General features: G+C 43.7%; 1 protein-coding gene across 3 annotated transcripts in view; it reads right to left on the reverse strand.

The window, feature by feature from the left end:
* The window catches only part of PRKAG2 (protein kinase AMP-activated non-catalytic subunit gamma 2), a 231,560-nt gene that overhangs the window by 128,313 nt on the left and 79,924 nt on the right, over window positions 1-23,323 (reverse strand). For 2 of the 3 annotated variants that reach the window (XM_075082282.1, XM_075082283.1), the window contains exon 3: window positions 20,512-20,791. In XM_075082282.1, coding sequence (XP_074938383.1) covers window positions 20,512-20,791 — 280 coding nt within the window. Of the gene's footprint in view, window positions 1-20,433; window positions 20,792-23,323 lie in introns of all 3 variants that reach the window. The other variant, XM_075082286.1, reaches the window with a different exon arrangement.

Raw genomic sequence — 23,323 nt, forward strand, 5'->3', positions numbered from 1 at the left:
TGCACAGCCTCTTTCCATGGCAGCCAGCTCCCTCAGTCTGTTTGTTCAAGTCACCCCTAACAAATACGGTAGACCTTCATCTGGTCATTAAGAAACACTACAAGGCATTTAATAAAAAACCCAAGCAAGATCTCTCTTTGCTTTCTACCCTTACTTTTCCTATGAATTAATGATTTTGAAGCATCGTTAATTGCAAGCAAAAGAATAAACCCAAGTACACTGCATACTTTAATGTCATAATAATTGAACAACTGGCAAACCAGCTCTGTTAACTTCCCAAGATAAACATCCCGGGAACCACCACCAGCTAGATCTCATATAGCACCTTTTCATCTTCAGCAGAAGGGAGGTAAGCACCATGGTTTGTAGTTCCTTTGCACAGGGAGAAGTGACTTTCCAAAAGTCCCCATGCAGCAGGCTGGCACGAGGCCGGTGAGCAACAGAACAAGACAGAGGTCTGTTGGACTCGACAGCTCTGCTCCTTCCTTTGCAAGAGCACGGCATACTGTTCACACTGCGTTAAACCGCTGTGTGCAGGAGGTGCCTGTCTCACATGCCCCTGCTCCAAGGAGATTACTAGAATTAGTCACCCAGATTATGGAAGATCTGCTAGACCAGATGGGAGCATAGAGGAGGAAACATTCATTATCACATACATGAGGTCTGGAAGAGAAATAATTCACAATCTTCCTGGTTTCTCTTTCCAGGTTGTTTTTTGGGGGTTTCTTTTTTGTTTTGTGTTTTTTTTTTCTTTTTAATATTGTTTTTGCACCCAGGTCAAGCAGCAATTCTGTTAGCAAAAGAAAGTTTACTGACTTCTTAAGAGAGATGAAAGAACAGTGAGAAAGACAGACCCTGCAGCTTACTGAGATGGTAACAGAGGTACCTTAGAGATCTGCCCAGGGCACAGAAGGGATAAAGACCAAGCAAGTGGATATATAAGGGAAAACTGGCATGTTTTAATGTCTTCAATGATCTAGAAACCAACCAAGCCCCAATATTTCCCCCTTTTTTGGTGATTCTACCAATCTGTGTAACTTGCAGAGGGGTAACTTGGAAAAAAGCATCCAGCACATCCACAGCATCCAGCTGGGAAGCTGCTGCAACTGCGGGAGCCAGAAGCCTATGACGAGAGTGATTCAAGGGACCATGTCAGATGGCTTGGGTGGTAAAAAGTTCCCTGTTCATTCACTGTGCAGGTGAAAACACCAAGTACTGTAAAGTTCAGGGTTGTTATATTTAAGACTGCATGAAAAATCTCAGTGGGTTGGCTGGGACCAACGCAGACATGAACTAGGGAAAGCTTTTTGAGTCTTTATGCCTAGATGACAGAAGGGCTGGAAACCTGGGAGCTACAAGGCAGTAAGAGAATATTCCTGGAAAGGGCAACCCTGTCAGTCGGCACACACAATACATGGCAGGATCAAAAATAGTCTGAAGCCTTTTCACAACTGCTAGTGATGAAGGAAGAGACTGAAAAGGCTGTCAACTCTGTCCTTGGGGGCATTGCCTGAACGCCAGAGACCGAGTGAGGAAGAGGCAACACCACGATAACTCCTTGCACAACACTTCCTTGGTTATTCAGGTTTTAGGATGCCCTTGTGAATCAGAGGGCAGGTGCCAGTGCTCAGGCACATCCCAGCTCCACACAGTTCTCAGGCTGACACTTAATTTGCAGCCAGCACCTTCCCCTGTTCACTTCCTCAAAACACATCAAGCCTCAAATTGAGGAGAGACTTCTGGAACCATGAAATCTCTTTTAGTGGTGACTTACCTTAGCAATGCATCGGGCCAGTTACACTACTATTTGTACCTTATAAAGTAATTTGAAAATGATATAAACTAGTATCACAGATGACCAAAACTTGTTGTACAGTGCCATCAGATTCCCAAATCTTGTCGAAGGTCATCATCTTGCAGTGACTTCAGTGCTTAAAGTAGAAAGCACTCTACCAAGTAGCTTTAACATCATTAATCAGTTTAAATTCCAGACCAAGAATCATAGCAGAAACTCAGTGTTATGGTTACAGAGCTCTGGATATATCCAGCAGCACAAAGCCCAACTCTTGAATTTCTTGGTCTGCCCCAAAAGTATCCTGCATCCTTAGTCCTTCACTCGGGCATCTGTATTTTCAGGGGCAAATTTCTAACACAGTCCTAAGAGCTTTTCCTAACGCACTCTGATGCAATTCAGGCTTTCAGAGTCTGAGAAGGTTGCCTAAAAAAGCATGCAAAAACATATCATTGTTACAGACTGAATGCTTTCATTATTATTATATAATACATATTCACGGGGAAAAAAAAACCCCAACCTTCGTCATCACCTTGGCAGCTAGCAATAAGGCCTGGCAGGTCTGACAGTCAACTTATTTGCAAGTGTGTCACTGCAGCAAAAAGTATTAAAACCTCTGTGCTAATAGACATGAACAAAAATTATTGCTCCACGCTACATATTCCTGTAAAACAGGTAGGTTGCTTCCAGTCATAATAAAATACCAACAGGGCAGAGGAGGGGAGGAAGGAACACTGAAATGGGGCTGAGTAAGGAGTTTAAAGACTTTGGTTTTATTCTCAGCTCTGCTTCCGGGCCACTGCATGACCAGGGATAACCCAAATCAACTCTGCGATAGGATCACATGAAAACCTGTCTTCAGATGCTTTGTGTTACTGCACTGCAAGGGTCTCATGCTTAGACCAATCCCTTTTCTACCCCTATTAACCAGAAAGATAATTCAAAATCTTGAAGAAAACAAAGACATACAGCAGGTGAAGTAGATATTTGCAGTGACGACAGGTTTCTGGCTTTCCTTCCTTTTTATTTGCTGCCTACATCCATTACAAGCCTATGTGTTCAAAGGCAAACAGCAAAATCCCCATGTCTTCTGGAGTTGCTTGAAATAGGGTAATGCAATCGCAGGGTGGAGAGCATCAGCCCCCATCCCAAGTGATCAAACTCCCACCGGCCTCAGTAGCACAAGTCAGGCTCATTGCCAGCAAAACTGAGCTTCTCAATATGTCTTTATTTCAATTTCCAAGTGTTTTGGTGCTTTTCCTGCACAACATGTTAGAAGACATAACAGGAGCTCCTGCATCAAGTGCAGCACTGACAAGGAAGGTCGTGCTGGTCTTATTCTGAGTCACCCTCAGCATCACCAGCCTAAATCAGCCCCTTCAAATTCCTCCTGCACCCTTCAGCTCTCCCTATTTACAGTCACCTGCTACAAAATTCGCACTCTTAAACTAGTAATTAACAGAACTTCACCAAAACCTGGAGAAGATACGGTCACGCACAAAGCTCTGGGGGAGCCGGGAGCAGCGGGGGATGCTCCTGCCCCAGCCTTTACCCTCCTTGCCTGCACAAACCTGCCACATCACAGCCGGCACAAATCTGGTGTGGGAGAGAAGGCGAGGGGCACCAGCAGAGTCTGAAGGACTTTCTGCAGCTTAGCAGCTCCCCCTGCATCTCCTCCTAATGTGCTTAGCTACTTAGCGAGCAGCAAGCTAAACATCTTCATGTTTAGCAACAAGTTTTACTGCATTTTTGTGTTACTTGAGCTTAATGATTGGAAAGCTCCATGTGTCTTAACAACCTTATTTTTTGATTGCCATCACAAGGCACTTCCCAAGGTGTTGCTTTTGCTCCAAGAGCACAAAATGTGCAGCTATGCCTGGGGAGTGCTCAGTGGTCCCTGCATTGGTTCACAGTGAAGAACAAGGCTGGCTCCTCAACAGAGTTTTAACTTCTCAGCTCAAGAAAAGGTTCAGCTTCACTGTATTAACACTTCCAGTGCAAAAATAGTTGCATTTCAGTAAGTGGACACAGCAAACTGGTGTCCTTTCTTTACCTACCCTGCAGCACGGTCCCTACAGCCACGTGGTGCTGAGCCTGTCTGTCCCACCTTACCCCTGTAAGACTGCAAATGCAAGGGCTTTCCCCCTTCATATAGTAACACTATAAGTGTATTAATGAAGTTGCTAACCTCATTTAGCCACCTGGCTTTTGCACCTTGCAAAAAGAACTAAGAAAGAAGAGGTGGAGGCTTTCTTAGCACAGCAAAGGGCTTCTCTAATCCTGGACCCTATAGTGCAGCAGCAGAAGTTGCTTATAAACAGCTTAACCAAATGCGATCCATTTCCTAATGCACAGTAAGTTTCTGTGTCCAAGGAAGAGGATAAGAAACTCTGAGGGGACTGAAGTGCCAGGTTTAGAGAGAAACAAGGAACCACACACTTTCACAGCCATGAACTCCTCAAAAGTTTTTTCCCTCTGAATTTTTGCAAGATGTGCATGTGCTACGTGCTGCTGAGCCTCGCAGCTGCTGGACGGATGAGAAACTGATTTCTAAGAACTTCAGTGATGTCAGGCATTTTCTTTTTTTAATGTGACCATAAAGTGGCAAAAGCTGTCAGCAGCGCTGGCATTAGCTTAACAAGAAATGGTGACGTTGCCTGGATACTGAGTCCCGCTCTAGTCTAGGATTTGCCAGCGTGTCTGGATTTGACAGCGGTAACTCCTTGGGATTTTAGTTTTTCTTTAATATTCTGAAAGCCGTGCAAATACCCCTCCTTATTCAAATCCCTCCTCCCCTCTCCTCCCCCACTTTTTGGCTTTGTAAAATGCAAACTAATTCCTTGACTGTAGTAAAGCCATAAAAAAGAAGCCGTAAAAATATTTTTCTAGCCTTCTTTTTCCAAGGTTAATCTTTTCAGTTATATAAGCACTTTATAAAATAGCATGGGGAAAGTATATGAGAATCTGTTTATGTGATTAAGCCTTGGCTCCTTCTTTACCGTGGCCCAATGGCAGCATTTTAAGCTTTGCATTTGCCACTGCCGAGGATCGCTCAGCCGTCTCTCCGTGACCTCCAAAGCGGAAGGCAGCAAGATTTAACATTGTTTTTCACGGAGTGCTTACAGTAAATTGTTACTGGTGAGTATCCATTGAGTCTTGGGAAAAAAAAGAGCATTATTAAGTACCTGCTAATTTTTCTTTACAGTGGGTGGATTCCAGGTTTCCACTGATGGCAAAAATCCAGCTACTCCAAAGGGAAGCGAATTTTCCCCAGTCTTTCCCCTTACTGCTGTCCTGCTCCTGATCTGACTTGTGCCTTAGTGTTTGAAGAAGCAGTTCTGGATGCCAGCTAGTGAAGTGCTGTAGTGTTTTATTATCTTTTATGGTAAAGAATTTGGAAGGACTTGAGAGAGACCTTCAGACAGAAGCAGACCAAAGTGAATATACAAAATACAACACAAAACTCCTCTTCCTGGCAGCTACATGACAGAGAAATAAAAAATCTACTACAGATCATTTTTCCAGTCTGGTCTCTGACACGGTTCCTAAGTGAGGAATGATGCACAGTGATCCTGGTGCACTGCAGCAGCAGAGTTCAGTGCCCCGCAGGGTTATTTTCCAAAGGAAATGATGCACTGTTTGGACACTTTCTTTAGTGCCACTTGTTTTATTTACTGAATAATGTCACAGGCTTTGACTTTGCAAGCAGCCAACTCTCTCTTCCAACGATCCCATCCCAAATGTCAGTGCCCCATTCCCGCAGAGCCCTTCTGTTCTGGGGAATGACTCAGTTCAGCCACGCTGAAGCAAAGGGCATACTCTCCTGCTCCTTGCAATTGCTGCTCCAAAAGAAAAAGCACGTGTCATAACACTGAACATCATGACAGCATCACCTCCAGAGAGCAAATAAAGCTTGAATGCAACAAGAACATGTACCACAACCTTGTAACTCCTTCCAACAGTTGCCAGTGACAAAGCAGTGAACATATAAAGGTTGGACTAGATGATCCCTGAGGTCCCTTCCAACCCGTGATTCTGTGATTCTGTGATGTGAGGTTCATCTACACAGCATAATTCTGTTTCCCATCTCATTGCAGCAGTAGCAGACATGAGATTTTGGACGCTGTGCCAGCTTTGACAGCTCTGCAGGGAGAAGACGACACCTTTCTGTCATAGCACTCTCAATCCTGCAATTTAACTGCTGGTAAAAAATCCACATGGAAAAAGTATTGATGCTGTCAAAAAACAGACAGAAATCTTCAAGCAGGAACAAGCCCTTAAAAATACCACATCTCCTCAACTTTAAAACTGGAATGGACAAAGCGATATGCAGTGGAAAGAAAGGAAAGGTGGCGGTGACTCAACAGTCTCATTTTGTGGCGATGACTTTTGCTGTTGCCTTCTCCAAGCCTCTTGTGGCTGGAAACCGTAAGAACACGTGGATGTTTGAAGATGCAAAAGCTGGTGGGTGGAGGCAGTGCCAGGATGCTCCCATTGAACATGCACAAGTGCATGAGAAAAACACCTCTTCCCAACTGCACACCTCTTCTTAAATACAAAATGCAATAAAAGAGTGAAAAAGATGGTGTGAATCCTGAGGATCATGCTCTCCCAGTCATTCTTCCAAGCACAGGCGAGACCCCCGTACCATGGCAGCTGGGCCCCTTCTTGGATCTCTCGGCTAAACTAGAGCCAGACTATAGCTAAAGGTGCGGCACAGCTGGTGCAGGTCCATGCTCTCTCGGCATTCCCACTCCCTCAGTTTGTAGATGGCCTCCCCAGGGAAGCAGCTGCACGCAGCATATTTAAGTTTCCCGTTCTGCAGCACAGCTGTCGGCTTTGTAAGATCCTACAACGACGTTCACTCTCTCCGTATCCCGGCTTTCTGAATGGAGAGGATATGGGGGCTTTCTGTGATTGCCACAGTGGCTTCTGGCTACTGCAAACCAGGCTCCAGCCACTCCATCTCAAAGATTATCCCAAAATGATGGGTCAGTTTAACAGCAGTGTGACTTCTGACTAGCGCTTATCATCAGCATGTGTGACTTTAATGCAATTTAATTGAGAGACATGCCTTAACAAAACCCATGCCAAGAAACTGCAGTTGGAGAAAGAGCTGACCTAAGGCCAGTTTTCCAAGGGCTTTCACTGTCCCCCTCCTCCCAGTGCAGCCTACCGGTGCTGCACAAACTCTGCTGGGTCACTGAGGCGGCTGCAGCCACCCAGATCTCCTCCAGCCCCTGCCACAGCCACAACTAACAAGGTGCCTTACTCCGAGTTCCACCCTGTGATGGCCACATGCTCCTCCAGCAGCATCCGCCAAGGTTGGGGACAACCCCGGAGTAGCACCACCCTTGAGTCCTCACCAGAGCTTGCTCTCTAAAAAAAATATCTGAGATTTCACCTCCCTTCACCACCCTTAAACTCCGTGGCTAAAGGCAAAAGCCATGGGGCCAGGGACAGAAACCTCCCTGATGGCATCTCCCTTGCACAGAAGCTCCACCCCACCCTCACCTCCCCAAATCCAGGGGAATCTTGTCTTTCAGGGTCTATCTGGCTGCATGGTTACGTGCTGCTCTGTTACATGGAGATGCCCCACATAACAGCGGGAAATGAGACATGGTAATTTCTTTTTGCGTTTTTGTACCTTGATGAGTTTTACACAGTCTTCGCTCCAATGGTCTGGCAAATATGAGCACAGAAATCCACTTCTGTCAAGCAAAATTGAAGGAATTATGGCCCATCACAAAGGAATACCAAAGCAATGGCTATTAATTAAATACAGTAATGTAATTAAGAAAAATGCTAAATCTCAGTTTCTTTCTTGGTCTTTGTTTCTACAACAAAGACAACCAGGGAAAAATAAAAATGTTCATACAATAGAGTCCCTATCAGTTACCCCATAGCCACGGCTTTGACCATTTCTCTCAAACCAGAACATCTATCCCTGCCTGTCTTCTCTTACCACTAGTAAGAATTTGCTGATAACCCACATATTTTTCTGCAGACTGGGCTTCTGATTCAACAAAATCTAGACAGCTGTACAGACTGGTTTGTGCTAATCCCCAACATTTGCTTGAAAGCTTTCCATGACCGCCAGTGAACAAACAAGATGTCAGATAGGAGATAATCTTCATTGCTTACTATTTACCTTTTTAAGGAGGGAAGGGTCATCATTAGGCTTTTGCCAATGAAAGTGCCTTTAATTAATTACATCAGAAGTAAGGGCTTTCCTCTGGCTTTGAAGGACAACACCAAACACTTAGACGCCCATGAAGAAAACTACTCCTTATTGCTTACCACCTTCATAGGGGTGACTAGAAAATATTGCTGAAATTAGCCAAAATATTCCTTTTTTTTCTTTTCTTCTTTTTTTTTTTTAGTTAAGAAGGTCCTTATTTTTTTTTCTAAGTCAACTGGCTTATGTGTCTCAGCAAGGATTTATCCTATTAACTTCAGGCACCCGAGTCTGAACATTGTGCCACTGTGTTCAGAGCCCAGTGGTCAAATCTTCCCCTGTGTCAATCTGAGAAAGTCAGAGGTAGTAAATCAGATGTGTTTAAATACACGTAATACTGCAGAATTTGATCTTCGCATGGGCAGAAGCTACATTTTAATTAGCTTCGCTGGAAGGAGCAATACTTTCTTCTAAAAGATTAAAAACTTCAGCTACCCACTCATCTGAATGTTCACATCAATTCATTCTTGAGGTTCGCTGTCCAGAACAAGTTTAGGCCAGTGCTGCATTGCAATCAAGCACCGCTGCTGAGGACTCCTATGCCAAAACCCCATTTTTATTACCAAGCGATGCGTTTCAGCCACTGTTTGTGCTTCTTCTCGTTCAGAACTCCTTCAAGGTGCACCTAACATGGCAAAGCTTAACACTTCTCTAGCAAAGTCTACTTTCTACAGGTTGCCCAGAGAGGTGGCAGATGCCCCATCCCTGGAAACATTCAAGGTCAGGCTGGACGGGGCTCTGAGCAGCCTGAGCTAGTTGAAGATGTCCCTGCTCACTGCAGGGGGGTTGGACTAGATGGCCTCTAAAGGTTCCTTCTGATCCAAACCGTTCTATGATTCCCTGAAACATGAAGGAGGCAGGCATTTAATATAGATGCTAAACACAGAGTAAGTAACACAGGCACTGTTTGCCATGTATAACTACTCTCATTTCAGTATTAAGCATTAGTTCATGTGCAATTCTTTCACCTCCTCTCCAGAAAGTCTTGACCTTCATAGTGTTCAGATGTGGATTTTTTATTTTGCATGGATTAAATCCAGTTTTGGCCTCTGGCTGCTCAGCACTACAGGGGGCACATCCGCATGTAAGAAGAATTGGATCAGCTGCATAACTGCAAAAAGTATCATCCTGTTGGTGTTACAGGTTTCCAAGCACAGTTCACTCACCATTAAACAGCTCCGTGAAAAGACCGTGAAGATGGAGAGTTACGGAAGCCTGGTATGAGGTTAAGCAAAAAAATCTGACACCAAGCCTTCTGCCCAGCTCAAGCAAGCGGTGAAGCAGATACACAGGGACCCTGAAACAAAATGCTCAGGAACCCCAAATAACGGTGTTTGTTGAAGAATATATGATTAATGGCTTACCTCCGTGCACCTTCCCCAGCAGGAATGAATTGTGTTAAGGTCTGTGCATTTGTCAATGCAATTAAACATCTATCTTGATATTGAGGGCCATATCCTGACCTGAGGGCAATGGCACACCATTCTAGGATGAGGAGAGAAGTTGATTTCCTGAACAACTGCTGAAATTATGAAATTAGGCATGTCAGAGGGAGGGATGCTTTTAGCCCCTGCTGTTTGAATGGGTTTAGAAGCAAAAAAAAAAAAAAAAAAAAAAGACAGAAAGTCAGCATAATAAACAGTCCTTAGCATCCTGCTCAAAACCTAAACCAACGCATCTCCAGGCAGGCAAGGCAACCCCGGCCTCTCCATACAGCAAGGAGGAGCAGCAGGATGCCCACAGGAGGGCACCTATGTCTCACAGTTGTATAGGAGCACCCAGGGAGATGCGGTCTGGGCTTGCACAGGGCGGCACTGTCTGGTGTAGCTACTCACACGCGTTTGTCACTTCAGTCCTGTGTCACACACCTACGCAGGGCTTTCAAAGCTGCACTTACATTTCAGGCTCTGAGAGCCATAAGCAGCAGGAGATGTTGCAAGACGCAAACTACAAAGAAACCCCATTGCAAACTGCTGCAGTTTTCTACCAATAAAAGGTGCTTATAGGAACCCCGAGGAAAGCTTCAAAATAACGAAGAAATTGAGGTGTTTTGATGGTTGATCATCAAAGTCACCGACTATTTGTTTTGCATATCAAGTACACACAGAACAACATTTTTCTATAATCTAAGATAAGAAATTTTTAAAGATGGAGAAAAGTCTTCAAGAACTGGGTGAACTGTGACAGAAATGAACATAGCAGAAAACCCATGAAAATAATCTTTTTAAAAAAAAAACAACCACAAACACCAAACAATCCACAACCCATTTTTGTCTTAAAACTAAAATAAGAAAGATTCTATTTAGATTTCATTGAACACTTAAAGGCCCATGCTAGAACCAGCAAGCCCTGGAGGGAGGGGAAGGCAGTTAGTCTATTGATCCATCCTAGAGATCCCAGGCACAGGGACCTTTGTAAGCTCACTGCTGGCTCAGTGGTTTAGGATTGTCATAAATCAGTTTCTGACATTTGGACCTTTCCAGCAATGCTCTGTAGATGCACTGGTTTAGCTGTTCATCTGGATAACAAGCTCTAACATCCAGAAAGTGGACCAAAAAAAACCAGCCTGGGGAGAATACCAGTTACAGATTATTGCTCGTAGCATACAGGTGACTCTACAGACTAAAACCTTCCCTTCAGACAGGTCGCTATTCAGGACATTAGTCTCAAAATTCCATTCACTACCACATTTTAACTCAGTGCAGCTTCACACTGTATCCACCATGAATCCTCATCTCGCTGCCCCATCTTTTGCACTTTACTTTGTAGAGCATCCACCCATGCCCACGTAGAAGGACAAATTATTTCAAATGCTGGCTGGCAAAGCACAGACAGGTTGACTGAGCATTTTACAACCCCCATCATACAAAACCAAAAACGGCGCAAACGAGGGAGCATGAATTGCCAGGTAATATGCATGTGTGTGCCTGTGACTAGCAAAACGCTTTTATGAACCTGAACGGGGCCTTCTGCAAGGTGTCATCCTTCATTATGTCGCACACTGTGCCAGGGAAGCTTGTCAGAAGTCTTGCTGGATTATCAAAGCACCTGCAATAACAGTTACTGGCTCCTGATACATGTATTATCCCATTAAGGATACATTATTCATACAAATTTCTTTAACAATTCTGACGGTTGAGAACCATTCATAGGTCAACATCCAAAAATTAGACACAGACACATTTTCTGACATGGGATGAAGACCTTGCCTATCCTCTTTTTATTTTAAACTAAGACTTCTAGCCTCCTCCAGCTGACATGTTGATTATTTTAAGAACAATAAAATACAAATCAATTAACTCACAAGGCTAGAAAAAACTAAACCAATTAATTTTAATAAGTGGGATCACAGAATCACAGAAACCCAGGCTGGAAGGGACCTCAGGGATCATCTAGTCCAACCTTTCTGGGAAGAGCAGAGTCTAGACAAGATGTCACAGCACCCTGTCCAGGCGACTCTCTTTGCTTTGGCCAAAGAAACATAAGCTTCTAGTATAAAGCGGAGCTTTATAGACGAGATCTGTGCTTTTCCACATCCCCTTGCCTCAGTAACAATCGACCTGCATTTAAATTTGCTGCGTGCACCAAATGGGCCAACGATGATGCCGCAATTGGATGATCACTACGCAAGTTACTGTAAGGTGCTGCAACCCCCGAATGAATCAAAATGGGTGCTACAGGCTCTCCTTGCCCGATTCACAGCTCTGCCAGTGACTGCTGGATGTGACATTGAGCTGAAGCAGATGCTGGAAGATGCTGTGATGGTTTGTACCAGCTCAGCTGTGAGACTGCAGTGTCTGCCCATGCCTATTTCTCACAAAAATGAACTACTAGAATTAGGAGAGAAACATCTTCCCTGGAAGTCCATAGAAGAATTAAAATGATATTTACTGTAACAGAAGTTGAACTGTGTTCCCAGAGCTCTTATCCTGCTAAGTCGTGCTTCTTTCTGTATTAAAGTTTTCTCCATCACCTCTGCCAAGGGCACATTACCAAATCACTGATGGTTCCTAGCCAATATCAAATGTGAAAGGCCCTTCTCATGCTACTCAGCTAGAACAGGAGACTAGGCAGGCCTCTGAAGGCATTACACAAAAAAAAGGCCTATCTCATCTCCCCATATTATTCAGTCACTACCAGATGTGGTGATAATTAGGTGCACAGGAGGTCTCCCAGCAGAAGTGGCTGCGGAGGCCTCCTGCCTTGCTTGGAGGTGCTCAGTGCTCTGCCCAACCCACCAAGGAGCCTTGCTGGTTTCTGAGTCCCTGTGCATCCACCCACAGTTCACAGCCTTGCAGCCCAAAAGAGGTCTCAGTTATCTTCAGCTGGCTTTATGGTCAATGGGAAAACAAAAAACACAAGTGAAACCAGGGAACAAATCTAGTCATCCAGGCAGGCAAGTAGCAGAGTCTGTGTGAATTCTTTAAAACTCTCTCAATCCAATCACCAGTTACCACCGGGGGTCTCCTTCCAGATGCTTGCACGGCCTCAAAGACTGCATAAAACAAAGGCTTATTTCCACAAGGCCCATAAATTGAGACACAGGAGTGATCAACGCCTCGCCCTGATAACTCTCACAATGCATGGCAATTTACCATCATTATTATGGTTTTAGTTTCTTTTTAAAATGAATGTTTTCATTCAGTCCAAGCTCAGACAACATTCAAACTGACCCAACAAGGGCTGAATAAGAGCTACAGGGTGATGGACCAAGCCTGGGATTTAACTATGCTTTACTACACATACTATATTCCCCAAACCATGCATTTTTCTGTCTTGTGACCAGGTTCTTTCATTCAGTATTTTTCCAGATCAGAAATCTGACTGATTCAACATTTATCATGTTGGTTCAGACCATTTTTGAAACATTTTCCATGAACTTTATCTAAGAAGCTGAGAACCCGTGATATCTGTAAAGCATGGATCTGATACCTTAAGCGATTAATAATACTTTAGACTCTAACCACATACCAGAAGAGCTCGGACGCAGAAAGCATTTTCAATAGGATTATGACAAGCATTCACTAAGATTCAGCTAAAGCAATGTGGTTAACATTAAACGTGTGAACAAACCTACTAAAAAACCCAGGATTTCTCCAGCAATTGTAACCAAATACTTGCTGAGGGACCAAATTCTGAAATAATTGATTTAAATGGAAAGTAGACACCTAAGTATGTTTGAAAATCTGCTTCTACATGTATTTCTGGATTTTTAAACTACAGATGGTTTAAAAAAATCCAACCCACAACCACAAAAAAAAAAAAAAAGACAAACCCACAACTTATTTCCAAATGTTTTCCTGTGATTAGACAGCTTTAGACTTCAAAACTCTCTTTAGCTTTACTGTTGCTTACATTACTACCTGTGGGGGGGAAAAGTCACCTACACATGAAGACTGTCTTTGCAGACCTCTCTTCTCAAAGGACATGAAGGGGACCAGCAGTGAAAGGCCACCAGAGTTCATCAACCTTTGGAGATGTCCAAACTGTAGTTTCTATTTCTCCTGCATGCACTAAGGTCTTGCCTATACATCGCGAAAAATAACAACTCGGTTATTATGTAAAAGTCTGATCATTTCTAGTGTGTTCCATAGTCTAAATCCCAGCAAAGAAATAGAAGATGGGAATCAACTTGGCCACAGGTCTGTCCCATACCTTACAGATGAAAGTTAGAGACTTAAAACCTTCCTTTATTTTTTTTTTTTATAATTGCATCTAAATCATTAGCAATTTGAAGACAGTCTGAAAAATCTTTCTTGCCTTGAAAGAGTGGTAAAGAATATAAAAGCATACTGGATGTACTCTGCCTATCGAGATAACACTGGCCATGGAAAACTAAGGTGAAATGGGAAGCGCATTGAAAGGTGTCTCCACATAAACTAAGACCACTCACCACGGGTACATTTTAACCAGAAAAATCATCTGCTGCTGACAGCAGATGTCAGTAACTGGCAGGAGAAATGGTGCTGAATGCAGCTGGTCTTTGGCCATGCAAAGCTGTGTGTGGCACCAGCTCGGCTGCAGCCGTGCTGACACGTTGTCTGCAAAGAGTCATTTTTCTAATGTAGACGAGACCAAAATGAACTGTGTCGGTCCCCCTGTTTGCCTCTGCAGGCAAAACAAGCTTAAAAAATTATTATTAGATGGTTTGCATAGCAGTACTGGAAAACAAAACAAGACAAATGGCTCTGCTCCTTTCCTAGGTTTTATGGGATGACGGTGGAAGAGCCCACACCACCCTCCCAAGGTGAACCTGGACTAAGCAGCCCTGTCCTTCCATAACCAGCTCCCCCTTGTCCTGCATGGTGAGGGTAGTCACAGCCAGCAAGCAAAGCTTCCCCACGACCTTTCCCTCCAGCATCCCACCCTCCTGCCCATTCAGAAGGCAGGGAAACTGTGAGCACTGTTGAAAAACTGAAGATGAAACTGGCCTCAGCCATCCAGCATCCCAATGCAAGTTATAATCGTCGGTTCTCTACAGCTGTGGTCCAAAGGCTGGGAGGGATCAAGACTATGGGATGAATTTATTGATTTAGCAAAGAAAAATCCAAATATAGACTCCAACAGCTGGCATGGGGGAGGACATCCCCTCGCATGGCACCAAGTGTCGCAGGAAGAGTAACGGTGAGAAATAGCTTGAGCCAACGGTACATGAAATGCTTGCTCCTGGCTGCCAAAGCTCCACAACAGCCTGTCTCGGACTAACCCCCACTTCACTGCAAGTTGTCATCTAAATGTCACAAATATGGAGGAAAAACTTGGCGGGAAATGAATTTCAGTTTAAAGATTGAAGAAAACCTTTGGCACAGATCAGTCACAGTCAAGAGGCCTTCAAGGGAGCAGAGCTGAATCTGGCAACATGAAACCCTGCAGGATTTTCCCCATTTCTTCCCTGAGTTGTTGGAAATGAGAGCTACTTGCTCCATCTATGGGTAAAAACTAGTACAGTCATAAGCTTTTCTTATAGAGGGCATAGTCTAATCACAAGATGTTCTCCAAGAAAATAAATTATTAGAACGAATAGAATATATTACAACCTTTCTGTATTGCAACCCACAATCTTCTGAAAATACTCTCTGGTCCTTTATTATTGGAGCCCCAGGAGCCCTCCTGACGGATTATTTTAGGCACCAGAGTTGTTAGTATTGAATTTCAGAAGAAGAAAGGTTACTAAGAGAAGGCAGAAAATTAAAACTTTACATTGAAATACATTTCCTTCCTCAAATATAGTGCAACTTCACTGTGATTGAAATCTGACCACCAGCTTCAAGGTGTTTGAAAGCTGCCTAGTTTTTTATTCAAGGATCCGTAAACAACCTTTAATTCTGAGCTAAATTTATCTTTTGATTCAATCCACCACAGCCCAAAGCTTTAGGTCAATGGAAACCTTTTAATTGATTTCCTTTGCTGTTAAAACTGGCAGCAGTGTCAGTGTCTCATGAGTATTGCTGTTACTTGAACTGATGGTTTTGGAAGGGGAAGCAGGGCTGGAAAATGCCCTGCTGTTCTTCAAACAGGGTGTTTGGCCCCATGGAAAAAACTACATTTTAACGACTTAAATTTCATACAACCATGTACTTTTAATAAAATATTCAGGATACTTGATTTTAGCCTATCTGCAGACATAGCTCCCTCATTTCCACTCAGTAAAATAAAGCTCCCTTCATTTATTTATATATGTATTGTCTCTAAAGGAGAGCTCATGCAAGACCATGGAAAAATGTAATCTGAGTTGTGTTTTCCCCCAGTGCAGGTCGTGCTCCGGTGTTTATTTTTGATCACTTCAGTCTGCTTTACTGAGAGTCAATTTGTGCCACTTCTTCTTTCTTTTAGCATTATACCTGCCCACATAAACTTGTATACAAGAGAAATGCACTTCCATCACAGCCAAGACTCAACGACATCTTAGAGCACCATCTCCCAAGTTGTTCCTCATGAGAGCAGCTCAAACCTAAGACAAACTGGGAAGTGGTTCCACAACACCAATTTTGAAGTCACTTTTCACAGCACCTCAAACTTCAACTTGCACCCTTCAATTCATCCTTTGTTCCTGTTGTCCCTGAATAATATCTACGATAACGGAGTCAGGTCTGTAGAAGCCTTCTGCTAGCTACAGGTCGCTCCACTCACTTTTTTGTATCCAGTCATCTAGAAATAATTAAAATGTAATTGTTCCATGTTCCACAGCTGCTCACGTGCCCACGCTGATGGGTAAAAGCCAGGTGCTGAGCTCCACTTCTCATAGAGCAAAGTCTCCGCTTGCAGAAGGCACCTGGATCTGGGAAGTGTAAGGTGGGCAGCGCTGGGTAGGACTGCATCTACAAGCTTCATAGTGTGGGAGAGTAGCACTAGCAAGTCATCTGCACCACCTCAAAGCCAAGCTTAATTCATCCCAAATCCATATTCAGTTTTCAATTATTGGTATAAAAGTGCTGTTGTAAAGAAATTCTCAGACAAAAAAGAAACTAAAAAGCTGAGAATTAAATTTCAAAGCACTTGTACAGAAACCCAATGCTCAAAGGTCTGTTTTGGACTTCTCTGCGGTGAACTTCCCCAACTGAAGGGGCTGCACCGGTGGCCAAGCACACACCTCACCCAAAAAAAAGTCCAGGAGGGGCCTGAGGTGGATTTGTTGCCTTTTCAAAGGTGAGATGCTGGACGTGAAGCCCCAGCCAGCACTTTACTGTTTCGAAGCTGTACTTACAAAATACCTGAAGTGGCTGGCGGCCAAGTACATGTTGTGGGCAGGTATTTTTTCCTTTCAAGGCAAATCTGGTGTCAGATCAGAGCTGTGGGGTTATGACCAGATGCTGAACTAGGGTAACCAAAGGGAAAATACACAAAGACAAGCTTCTGGCTATTGCCAAAACAAGTGATACAGTATTAAAGATGAGCAAAAGGTTTAAACTCCCAACATTAAGTGGAAAATATTTTAAGTCTCATGTCTGCAAATCAGTTTCTGTTTCAAACTCATCCTACCCTAACCATTAATACCCTTCCTAAACTGCATATATTCAAAAGACAAAATAACTTAGCTGGGAAAAGAGCAACTACATGGGAAAGAAAGTGCTGTGAATAGCACACATAGCCTTTAGAATGAAAACAACATAGGAAGAAGTTGCTTCCAAGAAAAACAAGGAATATGCGGAGTAACAGGTTAGTCTGTGTTTTGAACAATGTGTGGGAGGAGGAAGTGGAGGGAAGACTGGGTATGTTATTTCAAACAAAGACAGCATATACTTCTCTCACATGCTGCTCCATAATGATAGGGAACAGAGTACAGCATGGACTCATTTCAGATGAAGTGGGGAACAAAAAGCCCCAAAGACCCTGTGAACTCTTACCTGGTGCTTTTTTTTTTAATTACAGATTGCCTGGATAAACTACAGATTTGCTAAAAATCCAAAAGGAAGGTTCCAGAGCAGTTTCCCAGACCAGCCAAGGCTGGGAAGGACCTCTGGAGGTCTCTGGTCCAACCCCTGCTCAAAGCAGGGCTTCACCTTTAAATTGGGGTTCTCAGAGCCTTGTCCAGTCAACTTATTAAAATCTGCAAGGGCAGCAGTTTCCCCACTCCAATGCCTTATCACCCCCACCAAAAACTTTCTTACACTTGCCTGGAGTTTCCCTCGCTGCCTCCTGCCCTTTTGCTGGGCATCCCTGAGACGCCCGGCACTGCCTTCTCCACAAACCCATTTGGTAACTGAAGAGAGCAAAAAGGTCATCTCCTCCTTCAGCTTCCCCCTACACCGTGTGTGTCAGCCCCTGACTAACGCAGCAGCCCTTTGCTGTCCCTCTTGTACTGGGAAGCCCAGAATCAGACCCAGCACTGCAGATGTGTCTCACCAGTGCTGAGCAGAGGGGGAAGATCATCATCCTTGACGTGCAGGTGATGGTCCTCCTAGTGCAGCCCAGCAGAACTAGTTTTCATTTGAATACTATTAGCCCCAGCTCCAGCAGGGCTGTAAAGTCAGGCAAGCACAGCAAATCCACCTGATTTCAATGCACTCACAGTATCAGAATCGATAAAGCAACCTAAGTCCTATCTGCTTTTAACACAGGTATTCCAAGTTGTTTGAGAAAATGGGATTTTAATCATGTAGGCTGTGACAATTTTGAGCAGTGAAGCATTTATGCACCTTCAGAAACGTGGAGCCACGTGCTGGTTTATATCTTCTCAGAGCTCTTCAGTGCAGCATCTGTGCAAGGGTCTGAGGTATCGGGTCTGAGGAGTCTCTGAGAAGTCTTGTCACTCAGGAAATGACGTTCAGGCCACAGGACTTTTTTTTTTGAGTGGGACGTAACCAATTAACCTAGTGCTTTGTAATACATAGGGTCATTCTTTATTCGGAAAGTAGCAGAACACAAATTTTTTGCTTATGAAAAACTACATAATACAACAGAAATGCTAGCCCATGCATTTCCTGAAGCCCTGAAAAGATTTTTTAAAATAAAATCCAATAAAATTTAATTAAATATAGTAAACCCTAACAGTATAATTCATTACTGACACGTTTAGCACTTTCTGAATGAAATCTACCTTAACATGGTCGTGAAGGGTATTTATCTGCATTTGTCTCTCCATAAGAGAGCTAAATGCTGTGAAAGCACATGGTAAGAAATGTTTTGCTTTGCAAAAAGCTGCAGAATGAGCTTTTAATTTAATTAATTTAAACACTGATTTTAAGAATCACACTCTCTCCAAGAGGCTGTCCCTCCTGCCATAAGAACAAAAGACCACAAACACCCAAGCCCAGCACAATTCCTGCAGCCCTCTCTGGAGCAGGAGCAGCAGGGTCATGGGTATCTTCTGATGGCTCAAAAATAGCACGGCCCCATTCCAAGACTGTTCCTGCGACAGTGATGTGACCTTATCAAAAGGATTTTGCTGACTACTAGAAGATTCCTTTATTTAATATTCTGTTATACCTAGCTAGGACTTAAACAGTGCTGTTTTCTTGGATAACTTGATTAAAAAGTCACACGATGGCTTTGCTATGCAGTGTGTATTGCTGCTATTCATGCAGCAGCGAGCCCTTCTCTGTGTACTCAACCAGTGGCATATTGCCTATGCAATATTTAAACTTATATGGACTAGCAAAAAGAGCTTAAATGGACTTTAACTATTGTGAGGCTTGAAAAAGAGAGGAGCCTAAAAAGCATACTTGAACTTTGGGCAGTGAAGAATACATGTCCTTGAATAGAAATGCTGCCTGGAGTCTACTTCAGAAACACTGACTCTCCTACTTTCAGTCTCCTTGAAGGAGTTTTAGAGAGAGGCAAGGACTGGAAAAGATGCCATTTCAATTAAGCTGCAGCAGAACTTCTCATAAACGTAAAGAAGAACCCTATATGGGTTGGTATAGCTGTGTTCTTGTGCACAAAAGACGCTATGAAATTACTTGTTCTGATTAAAACCAATGTTTTTAAGGGAAATTCTGATGAAGAAAAACAAGAAGGTCCCTCTATGCTATTTAAAACTCACTGAAAGCTATCAGTACGTTGCAGGATACATATAGCTAAACATATGTACGCACATCACTGATTCAGTACCTGCATTGTCACAGAAGATTTAACAGCAACTTATCAATGAGTTATTTCTTTTGTTCACAGAAGGAAAACTTGCTGTGGTCTGACAATCCAGCACTCCCAGTGGCAAGATATTATTCCTGTCTTTCCCCTGTAACTCTGTCCCCTTCCCACAGCCACTAACCCCCTTGGGTAGACCAGGTTTGGTTTGTAGATCAGCACTGGGAGCATTTATTTAGCAAGAAAGATTTAAAATCAAAGCCTTTTCTCAATCCTGCTCATTTCTGAGCCCTATTGGTGTTTTAACCCATGGGCTGCTGAAGAGCTAAAATTTGTGCCTGATATAAAGCAGGCAAGTGCTCTGAACCATGGAGGTCTATGATGCCTTTCATATTCTAGTAGAGGAGTTCAAACACTCCCCTAATTGTCATTTGTTGGAAACACATATCATCTACTTCTACCCAGTAAAGGTCTCTTTCCTCCCACTACAATAGGGGAAAGAATTATCAATTAAAAAAACAGCTTCAATTCTCTATGGAGTCTAGAGAAGTAAGCCTCCCTTAGTTTCCGAGATGACATCCTTTCTGTGCCCACCTCCATCACAAACCCCATGAGCACCTCCAGGTGCCCTCAAGCCCTGGCGCTGATATCCAACCAGTCTCAGTGAAACCACTCAGGAAATCCCCAGCAGACCCCCACTAATGTGGACGCAGGATTGCTAAGCAAAGCTTTGAAGCATGATTTCCCTCCTCAGCCCAGCGTGGGTATCTGTGGCTCTGCAGAGGTCACACCCTAATGGCCAGCATGTCAGAAACCCAAAACACATGGTCAGTGAAAGTGATAACGAACAATTAGCACATGCCTCATCTGCACTTACTTCACTACCGCAGGTAAAGAATGGGCCAAGCCCAGAGGTACCGTGTATCTTCCTGAAATAACATGAGCAATTTCTTACTTTTTCTTGATCTGGAGAAAAACTTGATGCCCCCAGGAGAGGTAGACGGGTTAGAATTGGGGGAAGACTCTTTGGAGGAGGACCTGAAGATCCCACTGAAGCTCATTCGGCGTGGGGAGCGTGGGGGAGACTCCTGGTAGGGGAAGGGGAACACTGTTTTGGGTGAGCCGGGGCTATGTTTGGATCTCACAGGGGCAGAAACTGGGCTGGAAGGTCGGTTCTGGAGCCCTTTTGAGAAAAGGCCTTTTGAAGGACTGCCGGCAGAGTAGCTTTCTTCCACCTAAGGAGGAGAGAAAAAGGAAGAAAAAAGAAAAATCAACATTCATTCCATTCAGCTCAGGTCATCAGGATCTCTGAACTTGTCTCAACACGGTCAACTCCTGTTTATTTGGGTGGTGGATTAGCCAGACCTCACCTTCCCCAGCGCCTGCCTGCACTGACATGCAGATGTGTGGGTGCCACCTCTCTGGACTCCGTGCTGCCCCTTGCTCTTAAAGATGTCCTGAATTTCACAAAAAATTTCAGCACGTGTGCATACGTACATTTTATTATCACACATATAATGCGGGATTTTCTTTACTGCTTTTATTTCCGCACATCCCTCTTCCTTCCCTGGACAACTGAAAGATGACTGGCAATGAATTTATTTAAGGCAATGAATGATTGCCGTTCAGGAAACACAGTGCCCCAAAGTCTTCCTCCTGAATTTAAGCACCCATCTACAGTACGTGAATCTCCATCACATGATGCAACAAGCACCTGGCAGGTCTCTATAGCACCGGCCACAGCCACAACTGTGGGATTGCAACTTCAGTCCCAAAAAGACAGGAACCATTTTAGAGTGATGATGTTCCTCCTAATTACCCTGTTCCTGAGCTTGGGTATGACCTTTCTAACAGCTGTATCTCTTCTGGGACCTATGCTGGCTTTCCAGCTAGCATGAATGTCTGTGCACCACATAGAGCTGCACTGTGTGGGCTCAGGGGACAAAAATGCAGAAAAAAAAAACAAACAAAAGGAGCAAAGTTGAAATTCTCCCCACATACAATTAACAGAAGCTGACCCAAAACCTCTGTGGGATTTACCTGTGCCTGGGCTATATGTAGACTTTATTTCCTTCTGGATGCACAAAGTACTTCTGTGAGTATGAGGCTGCTTTTATAGCTGGGGGCATTTCTCACGAATGAAGGGCTCTGTTCCTGGCAAAAGGCAGCAGTGGGTTTCAGTTGTCCAGGGAATGTGAAAGCAAAGGCCATGGTGTATGTGCCCATGGGCACGGTGTGCTGCTGAGTTTCAAGCCCTTTTCACACCTGCTCCTCTCTTCCCAGTTATGCAACACGAACCAGGAGGTATGAGCACACGGCAACCTCTGCCTGAGAAGATGCTACCCAATGCATGTCAGTCTAGTTAGGTATGGGCGCTGTTGCCATGAGACTTACGGTAGGGAAAAAAAAGCATCTTTTACTAGGATGACTTAGATGAAAGAAGAGATGAATGAAAGCCTCAGGTACATATGGCCTCCTTTGGGTCAGTGAAGGGCTTGTGTATATGAATCCAGCTAAAAATGGTCAGCTGAGTTTAAAGCACATATGCAATTAACTCCCTTTTCAAAGCAATGTTTAGCCACAATTCCAAAACACTTGTAGAAATATGTTCAAGCAGCACGATGGCCAAACAGCTGTTCCCTCCAAAACACAGGGTCCCACTTCTCGTAATCCTTTCTGCCTCCTGCTTATGCACTTTGCTTCAGCTCCTCTTTCTACTTGGAATGGGGCAGAGCTGGAATGGGTCCTGCTCCATGGGAACTGCAGACGGACCTGTAGAGGGTGTGGACTCCCATTTGGAAAGGTTTCTAACCTAAAAGGCAAGTGGCCTTTGGTCTGGGAGACGGACACAAATAGCATGGGCCACTAGGAGGGGCACAGAGATGTGCTGGCACAGCACAGCCGTGGACGCCCGATGAATTCTGCTCTGTGCTCCTCTGCACAGCACAGGGATGTCTGGCAGGACGCACAACCGCTTTTTGTACCTGCACGCTTATTTTGACAGCATGGACAAAAATACCTCAAAAATATACTTGTCCTTTTGCAGAAGAATTAGAGGAGCAGTTGTCCTCAAGGGGAAATTTTTGGAAAGGATAAATGAATTCTAACTGAAGCACTGGGTACCAAACACTCTGACAGTATCTATCAGAGAAGAAAAACAATAGTGTTTCAAGATTAGTGCAGTGGGCTGAGCCTCACGTTTGCCTCCCAGCTCTGCCACAGATACTGTGTTCAATCTTGAAAACTCATTTCGTATTACACATCTATTTGCCATGAGGACTGTATCTCTTTTATTCCCACTCTAAGTCCTCTGGCACACAGACCATCTCCTGGTGAGTATTTATCAAGAATAATAGGGCATAATCCCTTGACTGAGACCTGGAATAATAACCACACTATAAGTAAATTAATAAACAAATAGCACTTTTGTCATGGGTAAATAGTCCCAGAGCGGTAGCTTTTTCATAAAAGCTCATTAACTTTACTAAAATATCATCTGTAAATCATCTGAGACTACTTATCTGTTGTTCTCTTCACAACTACATAGTCCAGGAAACAACGAAGTAGCGCAATGGCACCTCCTTTTGCATAGTAATTTAAAGAGGTCTGTTGCCAAATCTACTGCCCACAAGTGGGAAGTAAGAATATTTCCAAGTTCATTTTAATGATAATACCAATCTGCCACTAGTACTGGATGGTAATTTCATTATAATTTTTCCTAAAGTGACAAGCCATGACTTTTGTAAAGCTAGGAGAAGGATATCATT

Source organism: Phalacrocorax aristotelis, chromosome 2, assembly GCF_949628215.1.
Source record: "Phalacrocorax aristotelis chromosome 2, bGulAri2.1, whole genome shotgun sequence".
NCBI classification, from domain to species: Eukaryota; Metazoa; Chordata; class Aves; order Suliformes; family Phalacrocoracidae; genus Phalacrocorax; species Phalacrocorax aristotelis.